Source organism: Vigna umbellata, chromosome 4 (assembly GCF_029865625.1).
Source record: "Vigna umbellata cultivar VRB3 chromosome 4, Vumbellata_1.0, whole genome shotgun sequence".
Taxonomy (NCBI): domain Eukaryota; kingdom Viridiplantae; phylum Streptophyta; class Magnoliopsida; order Fabales; family Fabaceae; genus Vigna; species Vigna umbellata.
In genome coordinates, this window is record NC_142168.1 from 39,611,682 (window position 1) to 39,638,019 (window position 26,338).

The following is a 26,338-nucleotide window of genomic DNA, read 5'->3' on the forward strand; positions in this document are numbered from 1 at the left end:
TTCTAACATGCAAAATGTATTCAAAGACGTTTAATATGTGTTTCAAGCTTTTGTAATAAGTCTTAAATGAATAAAATGTGTATAAGACTTAGTTTAGAGAAGTTTCAAAGCACCTAGTACAATATGAGTAAGGAAAAGTTTAAAGTTGTAAAAAATGCTCTATGATAACTAATTATCCAAAATGATTTCAAAAACTTTTTGAAAGTTTTTGTAATAATCGATTACCACTCACAGATTTTTTTTTAAATATTTGTGATAATGGGTTATCACATGAGGATAATTTATTATCATTAATAGTTATGATAAGTGACAATTGTGATAAATGACAAGACTTTTCAATTTCTGTGACAATCGATTATCACTTGAGAATAATCGTTTATCAATGACAGTTGTAACTTGAGTGCTCAAATTCTTGACCTAATTTTGAAAATCCATTCTATAGATAAAGTGGTTGGATTAAGAACAAAAAATACAGAGGAAATACATAAGTTACAAAAGTAAGAAAAGTCTGAGTACTTGAAAAACTATATGTATTTTGAGGCTTTGTAAGACCTAGTGTTAAGCGAGAACTCTCACCAAGTGTGATATTAAGTGATTGAATGTTGTTGTTGTTGTTAGGAGAAGTCGTTCATCCTTTGTGCGATTCAAAGGAGGTGTTGATTACTTGTGGATTTGAAGAAAGGTGGTTCTTCATCTCTTGTGTGATTCAAGATAGGTGTCTTCATCTTTTGTTAGACTCAAAAGAGTTGTTCACCCCTTGTGGATTTAATCTATTTGGCTTCAAAAGAGGTGTTTTCTAAACCTTATCTTTATTCTTTTTGATTGTAAGTTGTGATTCATTTTAGTGATTGGTTAATTCCTCTTTAGAGAGATTAACAATTGGACATAGGGTTTGTTGATCCGAACCAGTATAAAATTTCTTGTGCAAATCTCTTTTTCCCTATACTCTTTACATTGTCTTATTAATTATAAATTGAATTTATAAAGGGGGAAATTTTTTAAAAGCACAAATTTATTAAAGAAACCAATTCAACCCCTTCTTGGTTTTTGTCCAAACGCAATTATTTCGTTGTTCGACCCTGAAAATTGGTATCAAAGCTTGCTTTGATAGTCTTTAAAATTTTTTGAAAATGGTAGGACAAAATCAAACCTTTGTAGGAGGTGCATCTATTAACAAACCTCTTCTTTTTATTGGTGAAAATTATCCTTTTTGGAAAGTCAGGACGCAAAATGTTATTCAAGAATTTCAAAATAAAATTTAAAACAAAATATTAAAAAAATTTGGGTTTTCTTCATATGATAGAAAAATAAGATATAAGATAAGATAAGATCAAACATTCAAGAATTTTAGGTTTCTTTATATGCAAAAAAATAATATGCAAGATAAAATAAGATCAAACATTAAAAATTGTTAGGGTTTTCTAATAAAAAGATAAGATAGAATAAGAAATTCAAACCATAACATTGCTACAGATACCAAAATGATACAATTTTATACATGAAAAGTACGACGTTTCTGACTTTGAATTTCTTCTAAAGTATAAATAAGAAAATCAGATAAAGAACATGAAAATAGATAAGAATAATATCTGCCACAATCTAGTAGATTGATAAGTACAAGAAGATTCGCCTCAAAGATGTCACTCTTTGATAAGAACCGTTTATAGAGACGCTGCAATCCTAAGATTATTATGTTAAGGAAAACTCACCATAAAGATGTCAATCTTTGAAAAAAACCTTAAGCCTAAGCCAAGAACAAAGAGAAACCTCTCTTTAATGAAATAAATTCAATATATGATTAAAAAGTGTTTATATAAGCTTTTGATACCTTTGTATATAAGCACATAAGTTTAAGAAAATCTAGAAATCCTAAAAGAAACCCTAAGCCTAAAAACATAAAAACAGACTAATTTTTAAAAGAAAGCCCAATAACTAAAAACATAAACCAATTTCCAAAAGAAATCCCAAGGCCCAAAAACACAAACTAATTTTTCTAAGAACTATTCTTCAGTTGTTCTCCAAGTCATAAATTCCCAGCTTCTTGGAACATCATAAGCTTCACAAAGATCTATTTTTCTAATTCTTTAGCCCTTGATCTGTTAGGTCCTCTAAATTGCAAGGTTTCCTCTTCAAGTTTCTTCTTATGTTAGATCAATAAATAACCCTCTAAATTGCAAGGTTTTCTTCTTTAAATTTCATGCAAATTTTGTTATGGGATGAAAATAGAAATTGGTTCAAGGAGAAACTTTGAAGCATAATAATTAAAATCTAATAAAGATTAAATTTTTAATGAACATCAAAAATCAAAAATTTAAATATAAATAACCAAATAATTAATACAGAAGTAAATAAATAATTCATAATTAATATATTTGTCGATAATTATTGATCGGTGAAATTTGTCAATAAATCTTACCAACAACAACACTTATATTGATCAATTTTGTCCATAATAATCCATTAAAAAATACCAATTACCGTATGATTTTTTACAGTTTTCGACGAATAGTTACCATCAGTAAACTCATATTTTTTTTAATACTGATTTTGAACCACTCTTTCAAACTGAGTTTTGAATTTTGGAATTTCTTCCCATGTATTTTTTAGTTCATTGGAGATGATAAATGTTAATGGTCTAGAGGCAGCAACAAATTATTTAAATGATTTGAAAAGGATTGAAAATGATGTCATTGGGGTAATTCTTCCTATACCCCATTTTTTTTTCTTTCACCTTATATATTTTAAAATTTTAATCATACTCTTACTGAAATTAATAGAAAAGATATTCTAGAGTGTGCTATCTGTCACGTCCCATTTATTACTGTGCTGAGTCACCACTGTGCTTCCATAAATGCACCTCGCCACACGTGCACCTCCACTGACACGCCATCACACCCACTCTGCATGCGACTGCCAAGTGTCGTGTGGGAACATTCTAAAACCTTAATGGAATCCAAGTGGCAGCCAGCGAGTGGACGTTCGTCCTAAGTGGGGAGAGAAATTTATTTTCAGAAAAACTCTTCCCCACTCTTCTGCACACTTCGTCTTCTTCCCCAAACTCTGGATTTTTCAAATTCTCTGCCTTCTCTCTAGAACCTCCATCTTCTCTCTACCGTAACTCACCATTCTCTTCTCCGTTCTCGTTTCAGCACCGTGAGGACGTTCCCTGCACCGAGAGCTACATATTGAACCGAACGACTCCCAATTCTGGTAAGTTTCACTTGGGCGATCGTCTCTGGTGTCCCTGTAAACTGTTTCAGTTGCATGCAACGGTGTATGCTAAGCCCTTTATTTGTCTTTTGATTAGTTTAGTGGGAAAGCTTAAGAGAACGTTGAGAGAGCTCATTTTATACGAGTCAAGATCCATCCTTTAGGACGTTCGCTACTGAATCCGGGTAAGGGAAGCTTATTAAATTTAATTCGTATGTTTGTCTTGTACTGAATGAACCTTATGTGTGTCGCATGAAGTATGAACTGTGTTATTTGATTGTTGGTATATGATCATAAGTATGAGGTGTATATTGGTTGAGTATGCATGGTCGAACGTTGTTGTACTGCATGAACATGGTATATGTTGGTTGAAATGTATGATATGAGTGATACGTGTGAATATGAAATATACATGCTTAGAAGTAGTGAACGTAAGTGAAACTTGAATATCAAATTCCCTATGATAACGTGTGTCCGACATTAAACGGTTCTCGACCGTTTGGTGTTCCAGTAAACTTCTTTGAATTGGAATACTTTCATTTGGGAAGGATTCTGGTCGAGCATGAGCTATGTAGTTTTTTTTACTTAGAGCTCATAATGAGCAGTGTCGACCAACAGTGTCGAGCGTCCTTGATAATGCAGATCCTTCATCTGTGTCGACCAACAGTGTCGAGCGTCCTTGATAATGCAGATCCTTCATCTGTGTCGACCAACAGTGTCGAGCGTCCTTGATAATACAGATCCTTCATATGTGTCGACCTGCCGTGTCGATCACTCTTGTTACTACAGATCATCCATCTGTGTCGACCTACCGTGTCGATCACTCTTGTTATTACAGATCATCCATCTGTGTCGACCTACCGTGTTGATCACTCTTGTTACTACAGATCATCCATCTGTATCGACCTACCGTGTTGATCACCCTTGTTATTACGGATCATTCATCTGTGTCGACCTACTGTGTCGATCACCCTTGTGACCACAGGTCATCCATCTGTGTCGACCGACAGTGTCGAATAACCTTGATTAATACAGGTCGTCCATCTATTTGGCAATTGGTTCCATTCTGTTTTGGAACGGAGTACATCCTTCGGTTTTTGGTTCTCCAAAGTCGTCCTCATTATGAAGGGGGCTGAACATTCTTTTTTTTAGAAAGTGGAACATAGAATGAAAATGTATTTAAGAGGATGAATTAAGATGTGCGAACACTATGAGAACGGAAATTGTGATTGTGGATTTGCATGAGCGTTCCAGGGTGGAACGACTCTTGAATGGATATTGAGATTTGTAAGTATGAACGTGGTAAGCTTAGATGGTGATCCATCCTAATATTCCATGAGTGCTCGTTCTCAAGTAGAGAGGAGTAGGTCATGTGTGAGAATGGTAGGAGGTCTAGTCCATAACTGTAACTTGGACAAAACAGACTAACCTTAGGTGGCTACTGATGAGCATTCCAGTTACCCCACCTGAGTGCACGGACGCCTTAGCTACACAGGATTCATACAGTCCGGACGGTCAGTCTAGTATCAGGAGTTTGGATGAAATTTATGTATGAATTGAATGTATATGTTGTGAACTTACTGGCTGGAATTAAGATGTATGAACTGTATGTTGTGGTTTGAATTAAATTCAATAAGCTTACCCTGTGTCTTTTTCTTGTGTTGTCGTTCGTCCTTGAACCTTCGTCTTGTCTATGCGATGATCATCCGTGTGGATGTGAGCAGATGGAGAGGCGTTACTGGAAGAAACACTGGAAGAAGAAAATTTGGAGGACGCCAACCTCGTAGAAGTGGAAGTGAAGGCCGAACAGTAGAGGCGTTCGTTTTTTAGTTAGATTAGCGAGTGGCTGTGAGCGAGCGCACTTTTATGGTTTGTATATAGTTGGACGTTCGGTCTTTGTGTTGTAAACCGTTCGTCCTTATCTTTTGTGAACACTCGTTAAATTATGTACATTTACGGTCGTTCGGCCTCTTTCGTTATTGTCGCTCCGTGTGTTTTAAAACTGTTTTGAATTATTAATATATGTGATTATTCTAAGTATATAGTTGATGACTGTATAATTTTGGGATGTTACACTATCCATAAATATTTTAGAATACACAATCTATAATACAAATTTATATTTGGGACTATATAATTCATAATACAAATTTTGAAGACAATTGAGAATACAAATTTTATCCCGAATTAAATAATCTTTAATTCAAATTTACATTTATAAATAAATTTGAAAGAAAATCTAAAATGTAAATCATAATTCAAATTACATAATTCATGATGCAAATTTACGTTATAGATTATAAAATCTTTAATGTAAATTTGAAAGACAATTTAGAATGCAAACTAGAATATAGATTATACAATTCGTAATACAAATTTACATTTTAATTAAATAATATGTAATATAAACGTGGAAGACAATTTAAAATAAAAATTACATTTCGGATCATAGAATCTGAAATACAAATTTACATTATGAATTCTAAAATTCATAATACAAATTTGAAAAAGAAAATATGATACGTAAAATGTCTATTCTAAATTATATAATTTATAATACAAATTTGGAAGACATGAATGAGGTGCAAATTGAAGAAAATGAAGTGCAGGAAGAAGTAAGTACAATTTAAATCAAAGCACAAAATGGTTTAAGTGGATAGTAAAGATACTTTTTCTTTGATGCTTCTAAGAATCATTCTCTCGAGCATTATTGGGCGACTATAAAAATTAATTGTAAAACAAAAACTAATAAAGTTAAACGAGAAAGGGAAATATGTCTACATAATTAAACTATCCTGTATAATATAGAACAAAGAGTTGATTGAATTAAATTTCTATCTGGTAATTCCTTTTCCATGGCCTTAGACTCCTTGATGAGATGGTGATTATTCTATTCCTACTGTAAGAAGATATCAAAGCATAGTAACTTTACATTATTAATGATCTTAAAAACTGAAAATGTATGATAAAATAAGTCATGTCCATGAAATACATGAAAAAGGGGACCTTACTCCCTCTGAAAGTATTTCTCTAGAATTTAATAACACCAATTGCAATGACCATCCTTATAAACAAAAAGCAGAGGTAAATGGTCAAGAGCCCAATTCCCAATGACTTATCAAGCTTCATATTCTTCTTTGTCAATATCACAAGGGCCCAAAGCACCCCTCCCATCAAGAACAAAAGTGTTGCAAAAAGAGAAGGGTCCTTGGGAATCACATAAGACTCTGGGTATTCAGACCATGCTGAGAGTAGAAGAGGTAAGCCCAAGCCCATCAAAATGTTAAACATAGGGCCTGCATAACAACCAGAGACAGCTATTTGGGCCCCATCAGCTCCTCCATTCTTGGCCATTGCACCATTGGCTATCAAATCTCCTAGAGAATTACCCCAAGCTAGGACAGTTAGTCCAAGGATTGAAGGACTAACTCCTATCACATTCCCAAGTGCAACCAAGAGGGAAACAAGTTCCTCAGCAATGATATAAGTCCATGTTACACTCATGGAAAATCCCCCAGCTAGCCAAGGAAACAAGCATTTTCTGGGTGGACTAGTGCTCTTGGTTGTCACACATGCCATGTTACCCAAAACAATGCCAATCAAAGCAGCTGTCAAGTATGAAACAAGACTACTCCTTGAACTCTCATTTTCCATTTGGGTGTTACAAAGAGCTGAAAATAACACTGGTGCCAATGTGACAGATATAACAGCATATGGCTTTGACCAACCTTCCTCACTCACAACTGGTATAGTAAGCCTTCTTGGCAAGCAAAGAGGTAGCTCTAGTACATGTAGAAACTTGCTCAAGTAAGTAAAGTCAAAAGAATTATTACCCAAACCCTGATGATGCTTCTCCCCTTGATCTTCCATTACCTCTTTGTTTGATCCATTTGGTTTCTCATCATCAACACAGCCTAGCAATGGTACGCCTGACTCAGTCAAGTCATCAGAAGATGAGCCAAGTTCCCTTTCTGTCCTGTCCCCTCCATAGATGAAATGTGTTGCAGACACAGCACACACATACAGGAAGTAAATGGAAACATAAAAAATTGAACCCAACAAGCTGATTTTACCGATAGAAATGATGACAAGGAGAATGAAAAGTGCGAAAAGGAAGAAAATGACATCTCTGATGAAACTAGCCTTGTCAATTGCAGTTTCATTTGCACCAACAAGAAAACTTATGATCCCCAAAACAGCACTGGACACAAAAAACGCCCCTCCCAGAATGCTATTCAGGCCAACTGCACCGTCATTGGATCTTGTGAAAGAAACAACACTGGCAAAAAAATCAGGTGCACCATTTCCGAGAGAAAGCAAGGTTACCCCAGCTATGGTAGGGGATAGTCTCAAGATATTAGACAGACCTTCCAGGTTACTACAAAAGTAATTTGAAGCTGTATCTCCCAAAAGATAAAACAAAATCACAAGCCACAGTATAAGCAGGGCATGACCCAAAAATGGGGAATGCCCAAAGCTGCAGTAAAAGATCTGCAGATAATTTATATACCCTTTTGACCTGCACTGAGCATGGGATTTGACATATAAACACTTTGAGTCATTATCCAAGTACTTGTGAAGATCGGCGCAACCATCAACACTGATGTCGCTGAGCATTCTGGCATGGTTGAACACATTTGCGGAGGCATCAACATCGGAACTGGAAGGGTGGAGATAGGCATTGAGGAAGAGACAGACGAGGAAAATGAAGGATATGTTGAGGAGAAGTAGTTTCCTGTGTAATGGTTTGGTGTTATAGATGGAACGTGCCATTTAGAGCATGTTCTTGAGGATGTGTTATTCGTGTCAATATATGGAGGATTCAGAAGTTGTGTCATATGATATGGTGTGAAGTTGTTGTGCCGTGGAATTTCCTCTGCTTCGTTAGAAGAGCATGAACCAGTACGATAAGGTCGAGGTAAAACATGACAGAGATTGAAGGTTCGATTCTCATCTGTTTTTCTAGTACTATAATTGGGGTACCAGTGTTTGGCAGCAAAAGTGTTTGATATGTGCAAAGGGAAATTTCTTAAGTACGTAAAATAACGTTGGGAAAGTGCTTAACAGTTTAGAGATTAAAAAGTAATAAAGAAAAGTGATTGTTAGTTGAAATAATAACGACCAATTACCAAAAAAATTGAATGTAACGCAATTAGGTTTCTATCTGGAAAAATGGTCCCAAGATTAATTGACAATAATTAGTCTTAGAATAGATTAATTTTAATAAATCCTGATGAAACTCTGTTTTCATGCATTAATTTGTTGGACATTGAAATCGAACACCGAAACAAAATTACAGAGAAGTAAAAGATATAATGTTTGTAAAAATAAAAAGGAAAAACGACAACTAAAAGAAAGTACTACATTTAATCTTCAAATAAGTTAAAATCTAAAAATTAAAAGAGTCTCAGATAGGACGTAATTGTGAAATTGAAACGTAGTTATCAAACTTAGTTTTTTTTTTTCACATTAAAATCATATAAAATAAATTGAAAAACCTAAACTTCAGAAATTTTATAGATGACGTATGGTACAAAATAACTAAATTAAAAAGCTTAATAAAAACAGACATATTCAGAAGTTTCATATGCTCTTTTTTGGAATGATATAGGAAACTGCGTGTCATGAAAAGAACAGAAAGTTTTGTTTTTAGAGCGGAAAAGAATAAGAAGCTATTTTTATCAAATAGAACTAGAAGAAAATATTATTTAACGTCATTTATATGCATATAAAAGAAACCAGACATTTATTTTCTCAGGTTTTTCAAAGACATCACGCTCAGACTTTGTTGTAAAACCTTACACATAAAATTAAATAATTTCTTTAACATTTATTATTTACAAATTTAGAAATGTTATGATACTAAATTAAAATAATTAAATAAAAAATAATTGTAGAGACTAAAAATAATTTAAATGTGGTATTTAAATTAATGTTAAATTTATTTTTAATTTAAAATTAGAGACTAATTTAAAATCAATAATAGTAAAAAATTAAAAGTATATAATATTAGAGATAAATTGATATTCTAATTGATAAATTAATTATAATTTTTTACTATAATAAAGATTATTTTTAATATTAATAATTTTTAATTTATAAAATAATATTTAACTTAATTAATATAATGATTAATTAAAATTGATTGTTATTTAATGATTTTATTATAATGTGAGTTTAGTACTGTCTATATGCATACTTTGGCAGTTACCCTACCCTATGACGCCCCGCAAATTTGCATATCAATTTTGATAGAAGAAAGATAAGAATTTAATAGGTTAAATAACGTTGTTATTATGTTAAATATTATATTATTAAATATAAAATGGTCCTTCAAAAGAATTTCATCCATGAACCTAAAACAAAAACACAATTATACTATATATGGCTCGATGTTATTTGGTTATAAGTTGGTTTGTTTGTATTTGGTCTTAACCCCGTATGTTTTAATGACATATTATTTTTAACACATTTTAAATTAAACAATTAACTAGTGAGGTAAATCATCATGATTCATTGAGGGTTTACAAGCATATAATTATTCTATAAATAACATATTCATCGAAATAAATGATGGATATTCATATTTTACAGTATTAACCACTACTTCACTGTTTTTATTGACTTGGTTGTCGAAATGTAAGAAGAAAACTCACTTAACGTGTAAAAAGTTAAGGAAGTCCATGAAAATAGAAGACTAATAATTGAATTTCTCGTGCTTACTCCTTTATTAAAAATCTTTGCTATGTGACTATTAGAATGAGAAACATTAACTTATTTATTGTCGATCATCGTAATATAATGAGGGTGTATTAGAATGAAAAAAAGGTTAAATAATAATTTAGGTTTCTAGTATAATATTTTGAATTTAAATGATTTTCATTTCTCTCTTTCTATATTTATGTTTCTTACATCAATTTGAGTGAGGTGGGAAAGAATCAATATGTTCTTTCTAAACTTGTGAATTATTTAAGAACAAATTTGAAGTAGTTACATCCACACAAAATTACATGACATTAAGTTAATAAAAGTTTAAAGCAATAGTAATAATAAATATATGATAATTGAGAGAATATTTATTTATTTATTTCTTAAAAAACTCATAATAAATATTAATATGAAATTTACCATCACAGAACTGTACCATAAAAGGAAAAAGAATGACACCATGATATCAGTATACATGAAACTTTGAATTCCAAGTAGAGAAAATATACCAATATACTTGTATCTCTAAAGATTCAGCACATGTAGCAACAACAAGACATTCTCCAGCACCACCTTGAATGTTTACCTTCACCCAACCCACCTCATGATATGTTAAAGAACTTCAAAATAGGAAAGTTACTGATATCATTATGTGTATACTTTGGTAGAGGCATTTTATAAGGGTTTGATGGACTTCACTATAACAACCTTCTTTTCAACACAAACTTTGTTGCATATGAACATTGTCATGAACAACTTCTCCATCTTTAGGCACAATGACGCAGAGATATTCTGTCACAACCTCATAAAGAACCTCATCGGAGATAAGGATCATCGAATGAACTTTTTCCTCCTTTCCTGTTCAAAACTTGTCTCTCTATGTGCAACATGCTTTTAAAAAGTGGTATACACATTTTTTTTCTATATAAGCAAGACTCTCATCTCGATTGTCCATAACTTGAAACTGTTGTTCCTGTTGAATTTCTTCATCTTGGATATGATACCAATTCTTGCAAATACATACCATAAACATAGAATGAGATTCAAACTGGTTTTGATAACAATTTTTGGTGCACCTAACTCCCAAATCAGTCAAAGAACAATGAAAGAAACAATGCAATACTAATTTCAAATCACACCAAAGATACCAAAGTACAAACACAACCTCTCTTTTTGTGTTTCGTCTTCATCTACCACCTTGTTGAATAAACCAAATGGGTAGGACCCATTAGTGGTGGAAAGTTGGAGAAATTGTCTCCAACACATTGCTTGATTTACGGAAATGAAGTGCTCCACTACACCAACCATTTTTTGTTTTCTTGCATCTTTCTTCCTTCATAAATTGGAAGCCAAGCAACGTGCATATGCAAGAAACAGAGAAGGAGAAGCCACACTGCAGAATCCATCATCCACCGTGAAGGAAAATTCGGTGAAGAAATAGAGAGTTCTTCTGTGTGAGAGATTTATACAGAGAGAGTCTGTTATTGTGAGTGTGAGTGAAAAGTGAGAATTTTGTATACCATCCGAGAGGGTGAGATTAATTGAGAGATCCTCAAAGAGTGAGAGAAACACTGTAATCCTACTTTCATAGTAGAGATATTTTTCTGGACTAGGTCCCGTGGTTTTTTCCGAGAGGATTTTCCACGTTAAAATTTCCAGTGTTAATTTTCTCTTTTTCTACGCTTTCATTTTACGCTTCCGCATAGTGCCCATTTTGGGGTTCACAGAGGAGGGAACAAATACCGTTGTTTCCCAACAGTGGTATCAGAGCTACCGGTTCGAAAAAGTCAGAATCCTGTGAAATTCAAGATGGAAGGAGACATGTTCAAGTTAACTGCGGATAATTACTCCTACTGGAAGCCGATGATGGAAGACCATCTATACTGCAAGGATTTGTATGAACCGATCACAAATCCGGAAATTCCGGAAGGGAAGGCCGAAAAAGACTGGGAGATTCTGAATCGTAAAACAGTGGCTATGATTCGGAAATACATCGACAAAAGCTTGTTTGAGCATGTATCGACTTATACCGATGCGTATGAGTTATGGACAAAGCTTGAATCTTTGATTCAAAAGAAGACTCCCAGAAATAAAGCTCACCTTGTCAGACGACTCGTAAAGTTGGAGTACACTGACGACCAGAATATGATCGAGCATCTCAACACCTTCAAAGGTATTGTGAATCAATTAATGAAGGCGGATATGAAGATTGATGACGAGTTACAAGCTCTTCTACTCCTTAGTTCCCTACCGGAGAGTTGGGACACATTGGTGGTCACTCTCAGTAACTCAACACCAGATGGAAAACTCAAGCTGGATAACATTACAGACAGTTTGCTGAATGAAGAGTCCAGAAGGAAAGAAAGAGGAATGAGTAGTCACTCAGAAGCCAACGTTGTTGAGAATAGAGGAAGGAGTGAACACAGAAACAAAGGAAAACGTGAAAAGTCACGAGGAAGATTCAAGTCTCGTTCCAAAGGTCTGACATGCTTTTATTGTGGAAAAGATGGTCACAAGAAGCCAGAATGTAGATTCCTGAAGAGAGATCAGAAGAATGGAACTGTACACCCTGATGTGGTAGATCCCAAAAAGAAGTTGGAGGAAAAGACTACAACAGCGGTGGTATCAAATGATGAGAATGTGTTCCTTATCACTGAGGTAAACTATCTAAATATTGCTTTTGATGATTGCACTTGGATAGTAGATACCGGAGCATCTTTCCATGTTACTCCTCACGAGGGATTCTTCTCATCCTATCAAAAAGGAGACTTTGGAACAGTGAAGATGGGTAATCATGTCACAAGCAAAATTGTGGGCATAGGAGAAGTGACTTTGACGACAGAAAATGGAAACAAACTTGTGCTGAAGGAGGTAAGACATGTACCAGAGATACGTCTAAACCTTATCTCAGTTGGTAAGCTAGATGATGCTGGAATGAACAACCAATTCAGCGATGGAAGATGGAAACTCTGTCAAGGAAGCATGATTGTTGCTCGAGGCAAGAAGGAAGGCTCCTTGTACTGCATGCAAGGAAAAATATACAAAGGAGAGACAAATGTCGCTCAAGAAGAAAGTAAGGAGTTGTGGCACAAAAGACTGGGCCACATGAGCGAGAAGGGACTAGAGATCCTCGCAAAAGATCATCTCCAGAGTATAAAAGGACAACCACTTGAAGTATGTGAAGACTGCCTAGCAGGTAAACAACGTAGAGTGTCCTTCCGTAGATTTGAAAATGGAAGAAGAAAAGAGCATATTTTGGATCTTGTACACTCAGATGTTTGTTCAACATCTGAAAAGTCCCTTGGTGGTGCTCAATATTTTGTTACCTTCATTGATGACCACTCCAGAAAATTGTGGGTCTATCCATTGAAGAGAAAAGATGAAGTTCTACGAATCTTCAAGGAGTTTCACGCCTCAGTTGAACGTGAAACTGGTAGAAAGTTGAAATGTCTGAGGAGCGATAATGGTGGAGAGTATAGAGGTCCATTCGAGCACTATTGCAAGACTCATGGGATCAAACATGAGAAAGTACCTCCCAAGACACCTCAGATGAATGGAGTAGCTGAAAGATTCAACAGAACGATTGCCGAGAAGGTCAGAAGCATGTTGTCTCACGCAAAACTTCCCAAGTCATTCTGGGGGGAGACAGTGGTGACAGCAGCTGATTTGATCAACTTATCACCTTCAAGACCATTAAACGGTAAGATACCAGAAGAAGTATGGTCCAGTAAAAAGGCCTCATATCGCAACTTGAAAGTCTTCGGATGTAAGGCATCTGTTCACATTCCGAAAGATGAAAGAGCAAAGCTCGATGCTAAGGCGAAAGAGTGCATATACCTTGGTTCTCCAAGAGATGAATTTGGTTTCAGATTATGGGATCCTGCAAACAGAAAAATTGTTCGAAGCAGAGATGTGGTGTTCTTTGAAGATCAGACAATCCAAGACATCAAGAAAGTGGAGAAACCAACACTTAAGCTGATAAGTGATCAAAGCCCTATTGTGATGAACAACTCAGGGGGAGAGTCTCATCAAGCCGAACCAGAGTTACAACTTGATGAAATGGCTGAAGAAGCTGATCAACCTAATCTGACGGAAGAAGATCAACCAATTGAGGATGCTCCGCAAGAACCCCAATTGAGACGATCAACAAGGCAGAAGCAACCGTCAAGAAGGTATTTTTCAGATGAATATGTTAATTTTACTGATGAAGGTGAACCTCAAAGCTTTGTAGAAGCAATGGAGTCGGAAGACAAAGGCAAATGGTTGCAAGCCATGGAAGAGGAGATGCAATCCTTAAAGGAAAATCAGACTTATGATTTGGTAGAATTACCAAAAGAAAGGAGAGCATTGCAAAACAAATGGGTATTCAAGCTCAAGAATGAAGAGAACAACCCAAGCCCAAGGTACAAAGCACGAATTGTCGTGAAGGGGTGCAACCAGAAGAAAGGAATAGACTTCGACGAAATATTTTCACCAGTGGTGAAGATGACATCCATTAGAGCAATTCTCGGTCTGGCAGCAACACTAGACCTGGAGATTGAACAACTGGACGTCAAAACAGCATTCTTACATGGAGACCTAGAGGAAGAAATTTACATGAAGCAACCAGAGGGTTTTGAAGAACCAGGCAAAGAACACTTGGTGTGTCGTCTGAAGAAAAGCCTCTATGGTCTGAAGCAAGCTCCAAGACAATGGTACAAGAAATTTGATTCCTTCATGATCCAACATAATTTCAAGAAGACCTCTGCAGACCATTGCGTGTTTGTGAAGCATTATGAAAATGGTGAGTCCATCATACTTCTCTTGTATGTTGATGATATGTTGATTGTAGGGAAGGACAAAATTAAAATAACTGCTCTCAAGAAGGCATTGAGTAAGTCTTTTGCCATGAAAGACCTGGGTGCAGTAAAGAAGATACTTGGAATGAAAATCTCCAGAGATCGTTCTAGAAGAATGCTATGGGTATCTCAAGAAGATTATATTGAGAAGATTCTCAAAAGGTTCAACATGCACAATGCCAAATCTGCTCGTGTTCCAATTGCTGGACATTTCAAACTAAGCAAGTCTCAATGTCCAAAGAATGAAGAAGAAAAAGAAGAAATGAACAAGGTACCCTACTCTTCTGCCGTAGGTAGCCTTATGTATGCAATGGTTTGTACAAGGCCAGATATTGGCTATGCTGTAGGAGTTGTGAGCAGATTCCTGTCGAATCCAGGAAAGGAGCATTGGGAAGCTGTTAAGTGGATACTAAGGTATCTAAGAGGATCTGCCAAAAGAAGCTTGTGTTTTGGCAATGGAGATCTAAAGCTAATCGGATATTCAGACTCAGACATGGCTGGAGATGTCAATTCAAGAAAGTCAACATCAGGTTATCTGATTACTTTTGCAGGGGGAGCTGTTTCTTGGCAGTCAAAGCTACAAAAATGTGTGACATTGTCTACTGCTGAAGCAGAGTATGTAGCGGTGACTGAAGCCTCTAAAGAGATGCTATGGATGAAGAATTTCCTAAGTGAATTAGGACATGATCAAGATGATTATGTGGTGAATTGTGATAATCAAAGTACCATTCATCTGACCAAGAACCCCATGTTCCATTCACGCTCGAAGCATATCGACGTGCGGTATCACTGGATACGAGAAGCGCTGGATGAGAAGAAATTGAAGATAGAGAAAATCCATACAGACTTGAATTGGTCTGACATGATGACTAAGTCAATACCAACCAAGAAGGTTGAAGACTGTTGCCAAGGTGCTGGTATCTTGGTACCTTCAAATTAAGTCAAGAAGGGATGGAAGACCCATTTTGGTTTATGGGGGAGTTTTGTTGAATAAACCAAATGGGTAGGACCCATTAGTGGTGGAAAGTTGGAGAAATTGTCTCCAACACATTGCTTGATTTACGGAAATGAAGTGCTCCACTACACCAACCATTTTTTGTTTTCTTGCATCTTTCTTCCTTCATAAATTGGAAGCCAAGCAACGTGCATATGCAAGAAACAGAGAAGGAGAAGCCACACTGCAGAATCCATCATCCACCGTGAAGGAAAATTCGGTGAAGAAATAGAGAGTTCTTCTGTGTGAGAGATTTATACAGAGAGAGTCTGTTATTGTGAGTGTGAGTGAAAAGTGAGAATTTTGTATACCATCCGAGAGGGTGAGATTAATTGAGAGATCCTCAAAGAGTGAGAGAAACACTGTAATCCTACTTTCATAGTAGAGATATTTTTCTGGACTAGGTCCCGTGGTTTTTTCCGAGAGGATTTTCCACGTTAAAATTTCCAGTGTTAATTTTCTCTTTCTCTACGCTTTCATTTTACGCTTCCGCATAGTGTCCATTTTGGGGTTCACAGAGGAGGGAACAAATACCGTTGTTTCCCAACACACCTCTCCATGACCGTCGCATTCTTGCCACGCCTTCGCTGTGCCTAGCCTCGCATCACCTGGTCGTCGTTGTGCCTCACCGTTGCGACAACGTCTACAACCTTTACACGCTAGGAAGAATTCAGTACACCCAGATCTTCATAAAGAAAGTAATTTGTAATAATGTTCAAATCTAAAGAACTAATTTCCAAATTAAAGTCTTTTTGTGCTTTGCACCATTAATTCTTCTTCTAGCATGCGTGTTGACTTCATACCAGAAGTCAGGGCATGATTGTAAATGTCTTTGTTTCTTGCCTTGGTAAATACTCTTGTTCAAAATCTTACTCTTAGATGTACATATATCTGGTGGCTGAAGTTCCTATTGTCTACTGTTATTTTATTCATATTAGATGCAGTTTGTGCTTGCCATAACATTGTATTGTGTCTTTGTGAACATCTAAAATGGAACTTCTCCAACTTATTCTTGATTATGTTGACTCCATTTATCTTTGGTGGTGGAGATGATTATTACTTATATGCTTACTGGAAAAGAGGTCATTTTATTTATTTCATTCAGGAAAGAATTGTATGAACTTACGTTATCACTGTGAAAAAAAATGTTATTTGATAGAGGTTATTTTGTGTAGGGTTTTAATTTTTTTTAAGAGGTTTATAACCTCCCTAGCTAATTCATAATACATTTTTTAAAGTTTCAACCTTCCCACTTAATCTCATATTTTCCAAAATTTTCCCCCTTTTTTCTAAATTTTCGAAACCTAAGCAGGAGTTTAACTTAACTTTCAGATTCATCAAACCCTTGCTCTCAAATTTCATCAAATCCTTGCTCCCAAATTTCACTTCCTATTTGTCCCCAAATTTCATCCCCCAATTTTCACTTCACTTTCGTCCAAAACCTGCGTTCCATTCATCTTGATTGTTGTAAGTGGAGCAACTCATTGTTGCACTCTCTTCTCTGTGCTCGTCGGCCAAGGTTCAGCAAGTGTGGTCGCCAGGCAGGTTTAGGAAACCAGTGCGCAAGCCCTGCCTCGTTCAAGAAACTAGCAAGCTCGCTGCAAGACTAGTCGTGTTCTTCTGATTTTTCTTCTGAACCCTCTTCTTCCCCAACATGGATAAATTGATTTCTTTCACTGCCACACTCTTACTTGTGTTCATCCATTAAATAACTTTTTGAATAGGAAATTGGTATATCTCAATCTCGGTACTTGTTTGACCCTTGCTTCCAGAGATTGGATACTCGCTTTAAAAAAGAACTATGTTGCCCATGTAATGTTTTGTTATTTTCTGAACAATGTTTTCCCCATTGTCATGGTTTGATGATTGCAATTGTTTGCTGTAGGTCAATTAATTGTTGTTTTTGGAAGTATTTTGTATGCGATTTTGTAGTTTGTTTTCCAATGCTTTTTTTTGCATGATCTGTCCATATAATTGCTAATCGTAGACTATGAAACACTATCTACTACTATGGAATTGATAATTGATAGATTTGTACGGTACGGAGCTCTGGAGATGCTTGAGTGTTGAACGGCATTGAAATTATGTCGTAAATGAGTGTTATTTTGAGAGTCTTATTAATTCTGACCAAGTCCCAGAACAAAATTATGTCGTAAATGGGTAAATAACAGCAGTAAAGTTTGGTATTGGGCGGTGATTTTGACTACATAGATTACATAAATTATGTTCTACAGAGAAACATAAAAAGCCTGAAAAGTTCTTCCACTTTGTGGTTAATGTAGGCATTTTTCTCATAAAATGAAAACTGTTACAAACAGTGGAACAATTCATTCATGAAAGAAATATCAGAATTCGGAAAATTAGTATTCTGCAACCACCAAACTACCAATATGCAGAAAACTACATGAGAAAGGAGGCTTAAGCCAAGAACACTATTTCAAATCATAAGTTATTGCTCCATATTTTATTGCATGGAAATGTGTACGTACTGGAGTAATCTAAAACTCTATGAAATCTATTTACTAATTCAGTAAAATTAACAAAATCTAAAGATAATGTCCAGTTTCTGCAGGGATAGTGGTTCCAGAAGTGAAGGATTCTGCCACAAACTGCATTTAATTGAACTCTTCATGCAAGCATAAATTATCAAGTGCAGTCCTTATTACCCAATCCTCTTAAAATGAATTGAAGATTTAAATACATAAAAAGAAAAAGAAAAGGAATTATGCTTGAGTGTTATTTTGATTATTTTGGGATATGGGCTTTTACCCTCTAAACCTATTTTTGTCAGATCAGATTCTTCTCATTAAAGAATGATTTGTTCCTTTTAATATTATAACTATAGATATTCGTTTTTAAATCACTTTATCACTCTAGCATTGATGACAGCATCCCCTTATGACTTATTCTAGAAACAAACGATCTCATACACAATTATTCCAAAAGATGATGATTAATGCATGAGTCTCAATTGAACTAATAAGGAATAATTAGCTTGATTTACAGATGATGATCTGATCATTCCAAAAGAATTCTTGTGTCCTCTAGTGATATTTGTTTAAAAATGTAAACAATTTTATTTTTATCTACTTTTATCTATTTCATTATTTTAAGTATTTTCCTTGTTTTCTTTCCTTTTTGTGTATATTTCAGTATGATGCAAAGGCAACTAAACGATCTCTTCTGAATGGTAAGCTTTTTGATGACGATGTTCCTATTGCTTCCTCCTTTTGTTAGTTGTCTTGTTAAATATTCTTGGAAATTTTCTATTCTAGGTTTTTTTGCCATAATAAATTGTCATTTGGTATTTTTGTTCTGATTTAGGTTTCCTTCTTCAAAAATGTGTTGAAGGTAAAGTTTCCGATTCTATTCTTTAAGAGTGTGCATATGGTTGAATAAAACGTTAAGAGTTTTGTAAAAAAAATGTCATTTATTACATCTAATAAATTATTTCATATACTTTGTTCACTAGTACAAAATTTGCTTTTAAACTCGTACAATATACCTCATTTTATATCAAACTGCTGCCTATCAAAACGCAATGACAGATTTGAAATTAAGAGAACTTTATAGACCTCGGTTGCATGTCGGACCGAACCAGAACAATGCTACGATCTCGGTTGCACGAAAAATCGGTGCCTAAAACAAGGCTGACAGCTTTTTGAAAAGGTGATACTACCTCGGGTACATGCAGAACCGAGGCATAAAACCTTTGCCACACCTGCAACTCACTAAACACGCTACTTCCACACGTCAAGTCAACCTTATGGCATCGGGTGCTATGTTTAACCGAGGCATATAATGCTTTATCGCCTCAGACAAAGGTAGAACCGAGGTGCTTTCCAAACCCCATTCGTTCCTGTTCTTCTCCTCTCTGCCCTAAAAAGCACTTCATGCTCCCAAGAAAGCCTCTCAAGGAAGAAGAACTCGCTTATGCGGCCACCACTGTCGCCTCTCCTAGCTCCGCCAAAACCCGCCCCTCTCACAAGCACAAACACTCCCTAGCCACACTGTTCTTCTCTCTTGCTGCATCCAAGCGCTCCATCATCATCTCCACCACAAGGTCGCTGATAGGTCGTTGTCGCCGCTACAGTGTTCTCGCACTGCTTCGCGATTCCTTTTATCGCGCAAGATCTCCAAACGCCATCGCCGGTGCTGCCATCCAACCACTGCCTCGCCGCCGCGCCTCCCTGTTTTTGCCTCGCCGTTGCTGCCTCGCCGTCGAGGGAACGGGGCTCGAACCACTGGACCCCGGTGCGGAACTGGAAGGCGTTGTACTCGTGCGTGTGCGCTTGCGAGGAGGTGACGGAGAACTCGCACATGGTGGGGTAAAGGGCAGAGAACTCGCACATGGAGGAGGTGACGCTGGCGAGGGTTTTCTTGTCGTCCTGTTGATAATTTTTTGGGGTTTCTTAATACGATGGCAGAGTCGAGGTTTGCAAGTGATTTATTTTCTGTGGGATTCTGTGGTGTTTCTGAGGTCTGAGAATGGAGAGTTGTGTGTTGGGATTCGGAGGGCAAAGAAGGGAATCGGGTTTGAGGTATGGAACTCTACTTCTGGTTTAGGGTCTGGAAGTATCGGTGGAAGTGGGAATTGTGGGATTGGTCCTTATGGGCCTTTCTCTTTTTTCTTGAGAGAGGAGAACAAGAGCTTAAGGAATGGTGGCGGCGGCGGTGGTGGTGGGAATTTGAGTGGTAGGGCCAAAGTGAGGCCTGAGGCTATTGTTGAAGCAGTGACCCTGGCTGCTGCTAACAAACCTTTTGAGGTTGTTTATTATCCAAGAGCCAGTACTCCTGAGTTTTGCATTAAGGCTTCTTTTGTAAGGGCTGCTATGAGAATTCAGTGGTGTTCTGGGATGAGGTTCAAGATGGCCTTTGAGACTGAGGATGCTTCCAGAATAAGCTGGTTCATGGGAACCATTGCTTCTGTTCAGACTCTTATGTGACTGTTTTTTTTTCTTTTTATTGCTTGGTATGTGACTGTGTGTGATTGTAAGCAAATATGTTTGGTTCTGATGTTAATCCACCTATAACATTCTGTGTTTTCGCATGAGATTTCTCATGGACGTTCCTAGGCTTAAATTGCAGTTACTTAGTATGCCTATGGAGGCAATCTAGAAACATAAGTTGTGTCCCTTGAAGGTGTGTTTGCAAAGGCTTCTGGAATTTCTCATATCATGCGTTGATGGCTTCTGGAATTGATTAACAGAGAGAATTTGGCAGTTTATTTTATTAGCAGGCAGCAATGAATTTGGTTTTGACCTTAGGAAGAGCAGACACTGATTTTGGTGATGAGACAAAAGGGACTGGAAACACCATAAGCCTAAAGGGACTGGAAACACCATAAGCCTAAAGGGACTGGAATAAGCCTAAGGGAATATACTGCCTCGGTTCTCCTGAACCGAGGCATAAAGTCTTACAGAAAAAAAAAATTAAAAAAAACCAAAAACTTTACTGCTTCGGTTAATGTTGAACCGAGGCGAAATCCTGTCATTTTATGCCTTAGTTCTCAACCGAGACCAAAAGTAGCAGACTTTTTGCCTCGCCTGGATATGCCTCGGTTCGGGAACTGCTGCCTATAGGCAAAAATAACTGCTGTCATTTCCCCTATCTGTACTAGTGGTTGTTAGCTTGAGTAGATCATAATTAGTATTAATTGGTGTATATGTATTCTGAATGAAAAACGTGTTATTCTAAATGTTTTAGTCATGGTAAAAAAATTAGAATAAATTTTAAGTGTTTTAATCATGCTAGAAAAATTAGAATATAGACATTATAGTTATATATCAATTGTGATACTGTTATGTTTTCTAATTTGCCTGCATGTTGTACACTTTTTAAAATTTTATTAAAAAATTGTTTATAATAATATTAATAATTTTTTAATAAAATTTTGGTCATAATTTTTACTATATTTATAATCACTAAACTTTAATGTGAATTGAAACTTTGTAGGTAGTCCACATATACAAACGTGCTTATTAATAAGGTGGTATTACAACAAGCTTGGGAAGTATTGTATTATTAATGTGTTATTGAGTTGTTCTAATATTTGACTGTCATCAAACTTTGGAATTTCATAGTTCTCAAGTTAGTACATTTGAATTCATTTAGAAACATTTTATTTATTAATTCAATATTTGTTTGTATATTTCATGAATATTGTTATCATTTTGATGTGGTAGTTATTTCATTTTGTTTAGGAATATTTTTTAATGGATAAATCTTGGTTTACTAAGCCTTAAAATACAATTGAATACTCTATTGGTTTAGAAAAATTCTTAAATTTTGCTTTTGAGAATGAAACTATTTCAGATACAATTCGATGCCCATGTCCCAAATGTGGGTTTATGAAATGACATAATAAAGTCGAAGTTGAGGAGCACTTGATTTTAAAACAATTTCCTAAAACTTATGTTATATGGAATCTTCATGGTGAGAAACAAACTAAAGATGTTTCAAGAAATGAAGATGATATACAAGAGACGTTTCATTCTGAAAATCAAATGGAAACAATGATAAATGAAGCATTTTGACATTATAGGCAAGAATGTACTAATATAGGTAGATCACAACCTATGAGTGTAAACGATGTTTTGAATGAAATGTCTTCATCATCTTCTAATCAATGACAATAGAAGTACAACAATTTAGAATCTCAAGTTTAAACTGTGACATCCGGGCACTGACGAGGGCGGGGAGTGACGCCGGTGCAAGAGGCATGGTGCAGGGGGCACAGACAAGGAGCGGCTCCTGACAGCTTCGGGTGGAAGGGGTACATGGACGAATCGGACATACACCGGAATGAGAGGGATTTGGAGACTGTATAGGTATGAGACTATACAGTTGAAGGATAGCTTAAAGGAATTGATTTGACTACTCATATCACCAAAATGCATTTGCTTTTCGGTAGCCTGACCCATAAGAACTCCATGGTTAAGCGTGCTTAGCCTGGAGCAATTCTGGGATGGGTGACCTTCTGGGAAGTTTTCCCAGAAAGTGTGCGAGTGAGGACAAAGCACATTGGAAAGCCTGGTGGTGATCTGTGGGGGCAGTCGATGGTCCCTGTGAGTTGCCGGGGCGTTACAGATGGTATCAGAGCCTAGCCTCTCCCAGTACGGTGTGGTTCGAGGACGTTCCAGACGGAAGCTGGTGGGCATGTGACATCCGGGCACTGACGAGGGCGGGGAGTGACGCCGGTGCAAGAGGCATGGTGCAGGGGGCACAGACAAGGAGCGGCTCCTGGCAGCTTCGGGTGCCTGACCCATAAGAAATCCATGGTTAAGCGTGCTTAGCCTGGAGCAATTCTGGGATGGGTGACCTTCTGGGAAGTTTTCCCAGAAAGTGTGCGAGTGAGGACAAAGTACATTGGAAAGCCTGGTGGTGATCTGTGGGGGCAGTCGATGGTCCCTGTGAGTTGCCGGGGCGTTACATAAACAACCTTGGGTGCACTTTTAATATAGTGGAAGCATTGTGCTTGATATACTTTAATTATAGACAATCTTTACTACTTTTAATATTTTTGTTTTATCATTTCAGGAATGTAGTGATGCAAATGAGTCCGAGTCTCCTTTGGGTACAATAGGACCATCTCATGCTAGCAATATTTAGGGAGTTTACGATGTCTTTTAGAATGAAACTATATTTAGTCTATGAATTTTGAGTAATTAAGAAATTAGTTGTAATTACATTTCAATTTAACTTACTTTTATATACTATGGTGTTTTTGAGAATTAAATGTTTTAATGATATATAATTCAACACTTTGGTAAAAGAAACAAGCAAAATAAAGTAGTAAACTCACAAACTAAATAATACAAATGAGGTGACTTAAAACCTTTAAATTATAATTGTCAAATTGAATAAGGTATTAACCCAAAACAAATTGAGAAAAAAAGGGTTAATCTTTGCAGTAAAATAGTTGAAAATAAAGGAGGTTTCAAATCTCAACGAAATAATAGTCACTAATAGAAGAGGTTAAAACCCTCTACAAAAAGACCTATGCATTGTAAATCGGATACTAGGGGCCATTAAAAACCTCCACAAATTAATAACTACGACTCTAATTGCGGGGTTTGAAAAACCCCTAGAAATTAATTTACGGAGGGTAAAAATCTTTGCAAAATGGAAAATAAACCTTCAGTAAATAACAATTTTTTTTGTAGTGTATGTTTATGAAAGAAATGCCACATAGGAAACTTGCACTATTAATTTTATCTGAAGACTACACCAAAATTAAAGCTTTATATGGTGAAATCTGTTTCCAGTGTTGTAATTTGGTATCAACAAGTTCATCTTGGATTAATATACTGATATACCCTACTGTTGTATTTACTATTTGTTCAACATTTCATCGAATATAAAAATTATTATCTCAATGTTAACTACCCATTCGATCTATAAAGCTGCTCCAAGCATATAGGGATGATGGAGTCAAATTGAGCACTTTGTGGATTCTCTATGTAGGCAACTGATAGAACTATGAAAGTTTATGCTAGAAGGAAGGGAAAAAAAGTAACAAATCATAGTTGTTAGGGGTTTAGGGGAAACAATTAGGTAGGGGTTGTTAGGCAGTTGTAATTTCTTAGAAGGGTTTGAATTTTACGGAGGGTTGGTGTCTAGGAACAAACACATTTTGTATCTTTGTTATTTATAGGATTATTCTTGTGTGAAGGGAGATTGTTTCCTTAGATGTTATTAACATTTTTTCTTTGTTTCCTACGTAATAATACAGGGTTTATGCTGTGAGTGTGTGTTGTGCGTTTTATTCTCAAATCAAAAGAAAGTCTGGGTTTTTTATTATCAAGAAACCTATCAATTGGTCCGACCTGCCAGATAAGAAGTAGAGACATGGAAGGAAGAATGAGTACATTGGAGAAATTAGTTAGTGAACAAAGATGAGCGTTAGAGGATTCAAGGGAGGAATCGAGAGAAAATTTCCAAGAACTTGGAGATGTGATGCGAAAAATCAAGAACTAGAAATGGGGATTAAATGACAGTCAATGGTCAGTTAATGGAGATACAATAGGAAGAAGGGAAGAAACGAAAGAAGAATGAGAGGAAGAAAAAAGGGAAAATCAGAAGTGATGGATGAAAAGAGTAGAGCTACCAACTTTTGAAGGAGTGGACCCGATAGACTGGATATCGAAAGCTGAAAAATTCTTTAAAATCCATAATATCTCATCTAGAGAAAAGATTTGGTTAGCCTTCATTAGTATGAAGGGAGGAGCCAACCATTCGTTCATATTTTGAAAAAAAAAGACCATGAATCCTTCTTGGGAGGAATTGATGAAGGCCTCAATTAGGAGATTTGGAGGAAAGACATATGTTTAGTCTTTGAGAAGCTAGCGACTGTAAGACAACAGGGGGAAGTATAGGAATATATCTAAGAGTTTGAAGAACAATTATTGGGATACTTCTTTGTTGGGTTAAAAAGTAATATTTAAGGCCAAATCAGGCCACACAAGCCCAAGGATCAATTAAGAGCAATAAAGATAGCTATTGATGTGGAAGAAGTCTAAAAAGATTCAAGATTTGGGAGAGGAATGACCAGTCAAAACAACTACTCTTCGAGTCGTTATCAAGGAGAAGGAGGGGAACTTTCCAAAGTGGAAACAGTTAAAGAGACCAGGAGTGGGTAAGAAACCTCTAGCAATGTAAGTAGTACTAGAAAAGAAGGGGTTGGTACATTGGTAGGCTCCAAGATATGAGGTACTGCACTAGGGGAAAACACAAATAGGGGGGCTAAGGAATTTACCTTATCCAAAATACATCAGAAGGGAAGAAAGGAGATGCTTCCATTGCGGAGTTTCATACAGCCCTGTCCATAAATGTCTAGAAAAGAATATTAGAGTTTTGATCATGGCTAAAGATGAGGAGGAAAGTAAAAAGGAGGAAGCGAAAGAGATGAAACAGAGACCAATGAAGCTCTCGGTGTTCTTAGTTGGGAAATTGACCCAAACCAACACTAAAGGGTGGTTGAAATGTTGGGGATTGAAATAATTAGATTTAGTAACAACCCATACACTAGTCCAGTTATCCTGGTTAAGAAGCAGGACGACAACTGAAGATTTTGCATTGATTATAGAGCCTTAAATAAGGCCACTATCCTAGAAAATTTTTGCATACTAATTATACAGGAGTTGTTAGATGAATTGCAAGGATCCCATTTTTTTTTCATGGAGGATTTAAGGGTTGGATACCACCAAATAAGGATGGAAGAAGGTGATATTCAAAAAGACAACTTTTAGCATGCACCAAGAACATTATGAATTTTCATGTGAAATGTGATGCGTCTAGAAGCGAGGTGGAGGTTGTTTTGTTGCAAAACACAAGGTGCATTGCCTACTTTAGTAAAGCCTTGTCTGAAACGTCCCTCTGAAAGTCTATTTATGAGAAGAAAAATAAATATTGTTTAAATGACAATGATGACATACATAATCATGTAACACAAGCAAAATAAAATAGTAAACCTACAAACTAATAATACAAATGAAGCACGTTAAAACCTCTAAATTATAATTGTCAAATTAAATAGGTTATTAACCCAAAAAGAGAGAAAAACAAAAGTATTTTTTGTTGTAAAATA

The 26,338-nt window shown here is 36.1% G+C and overlaps 1 protein-coding gene across 1 annotated transcript; it reads right to left on the bottom strand.

Annotated features, from left to right (window-relative positions):
* Nucleotides 1-6,010: 6,010 nt before the first annotated feature.
* LOC124840626 (cation/calcium exchanger 1-like) lies at nt 6,011-8,040 on the bottom strand. The gene has a single exon (XM_047316713.2). The coding sequence runs from the start codon at nt 7,981-7,983 to the stop codon at nt 6,241-6,243; it is 1,743 nt and encodes a 580-aa protein (XP_047172669.2). The 5' UTR covers nt 7,984-8,040; the 3' UTR covers nt 6,011-6,240.
* Between the last annotated feature and the right edge of the window lie 18,298 nt (nt 8,041-26,338).

Excerpts from the sequence above, each read along its gene's own strand:
- LOC124840626 (XM_047316713.2), bottom strand. The coding sequence starts at position 7,983 with ATGGCACGTTCCATCTATAACACCAAACCATTACACAGGAAACTACTT.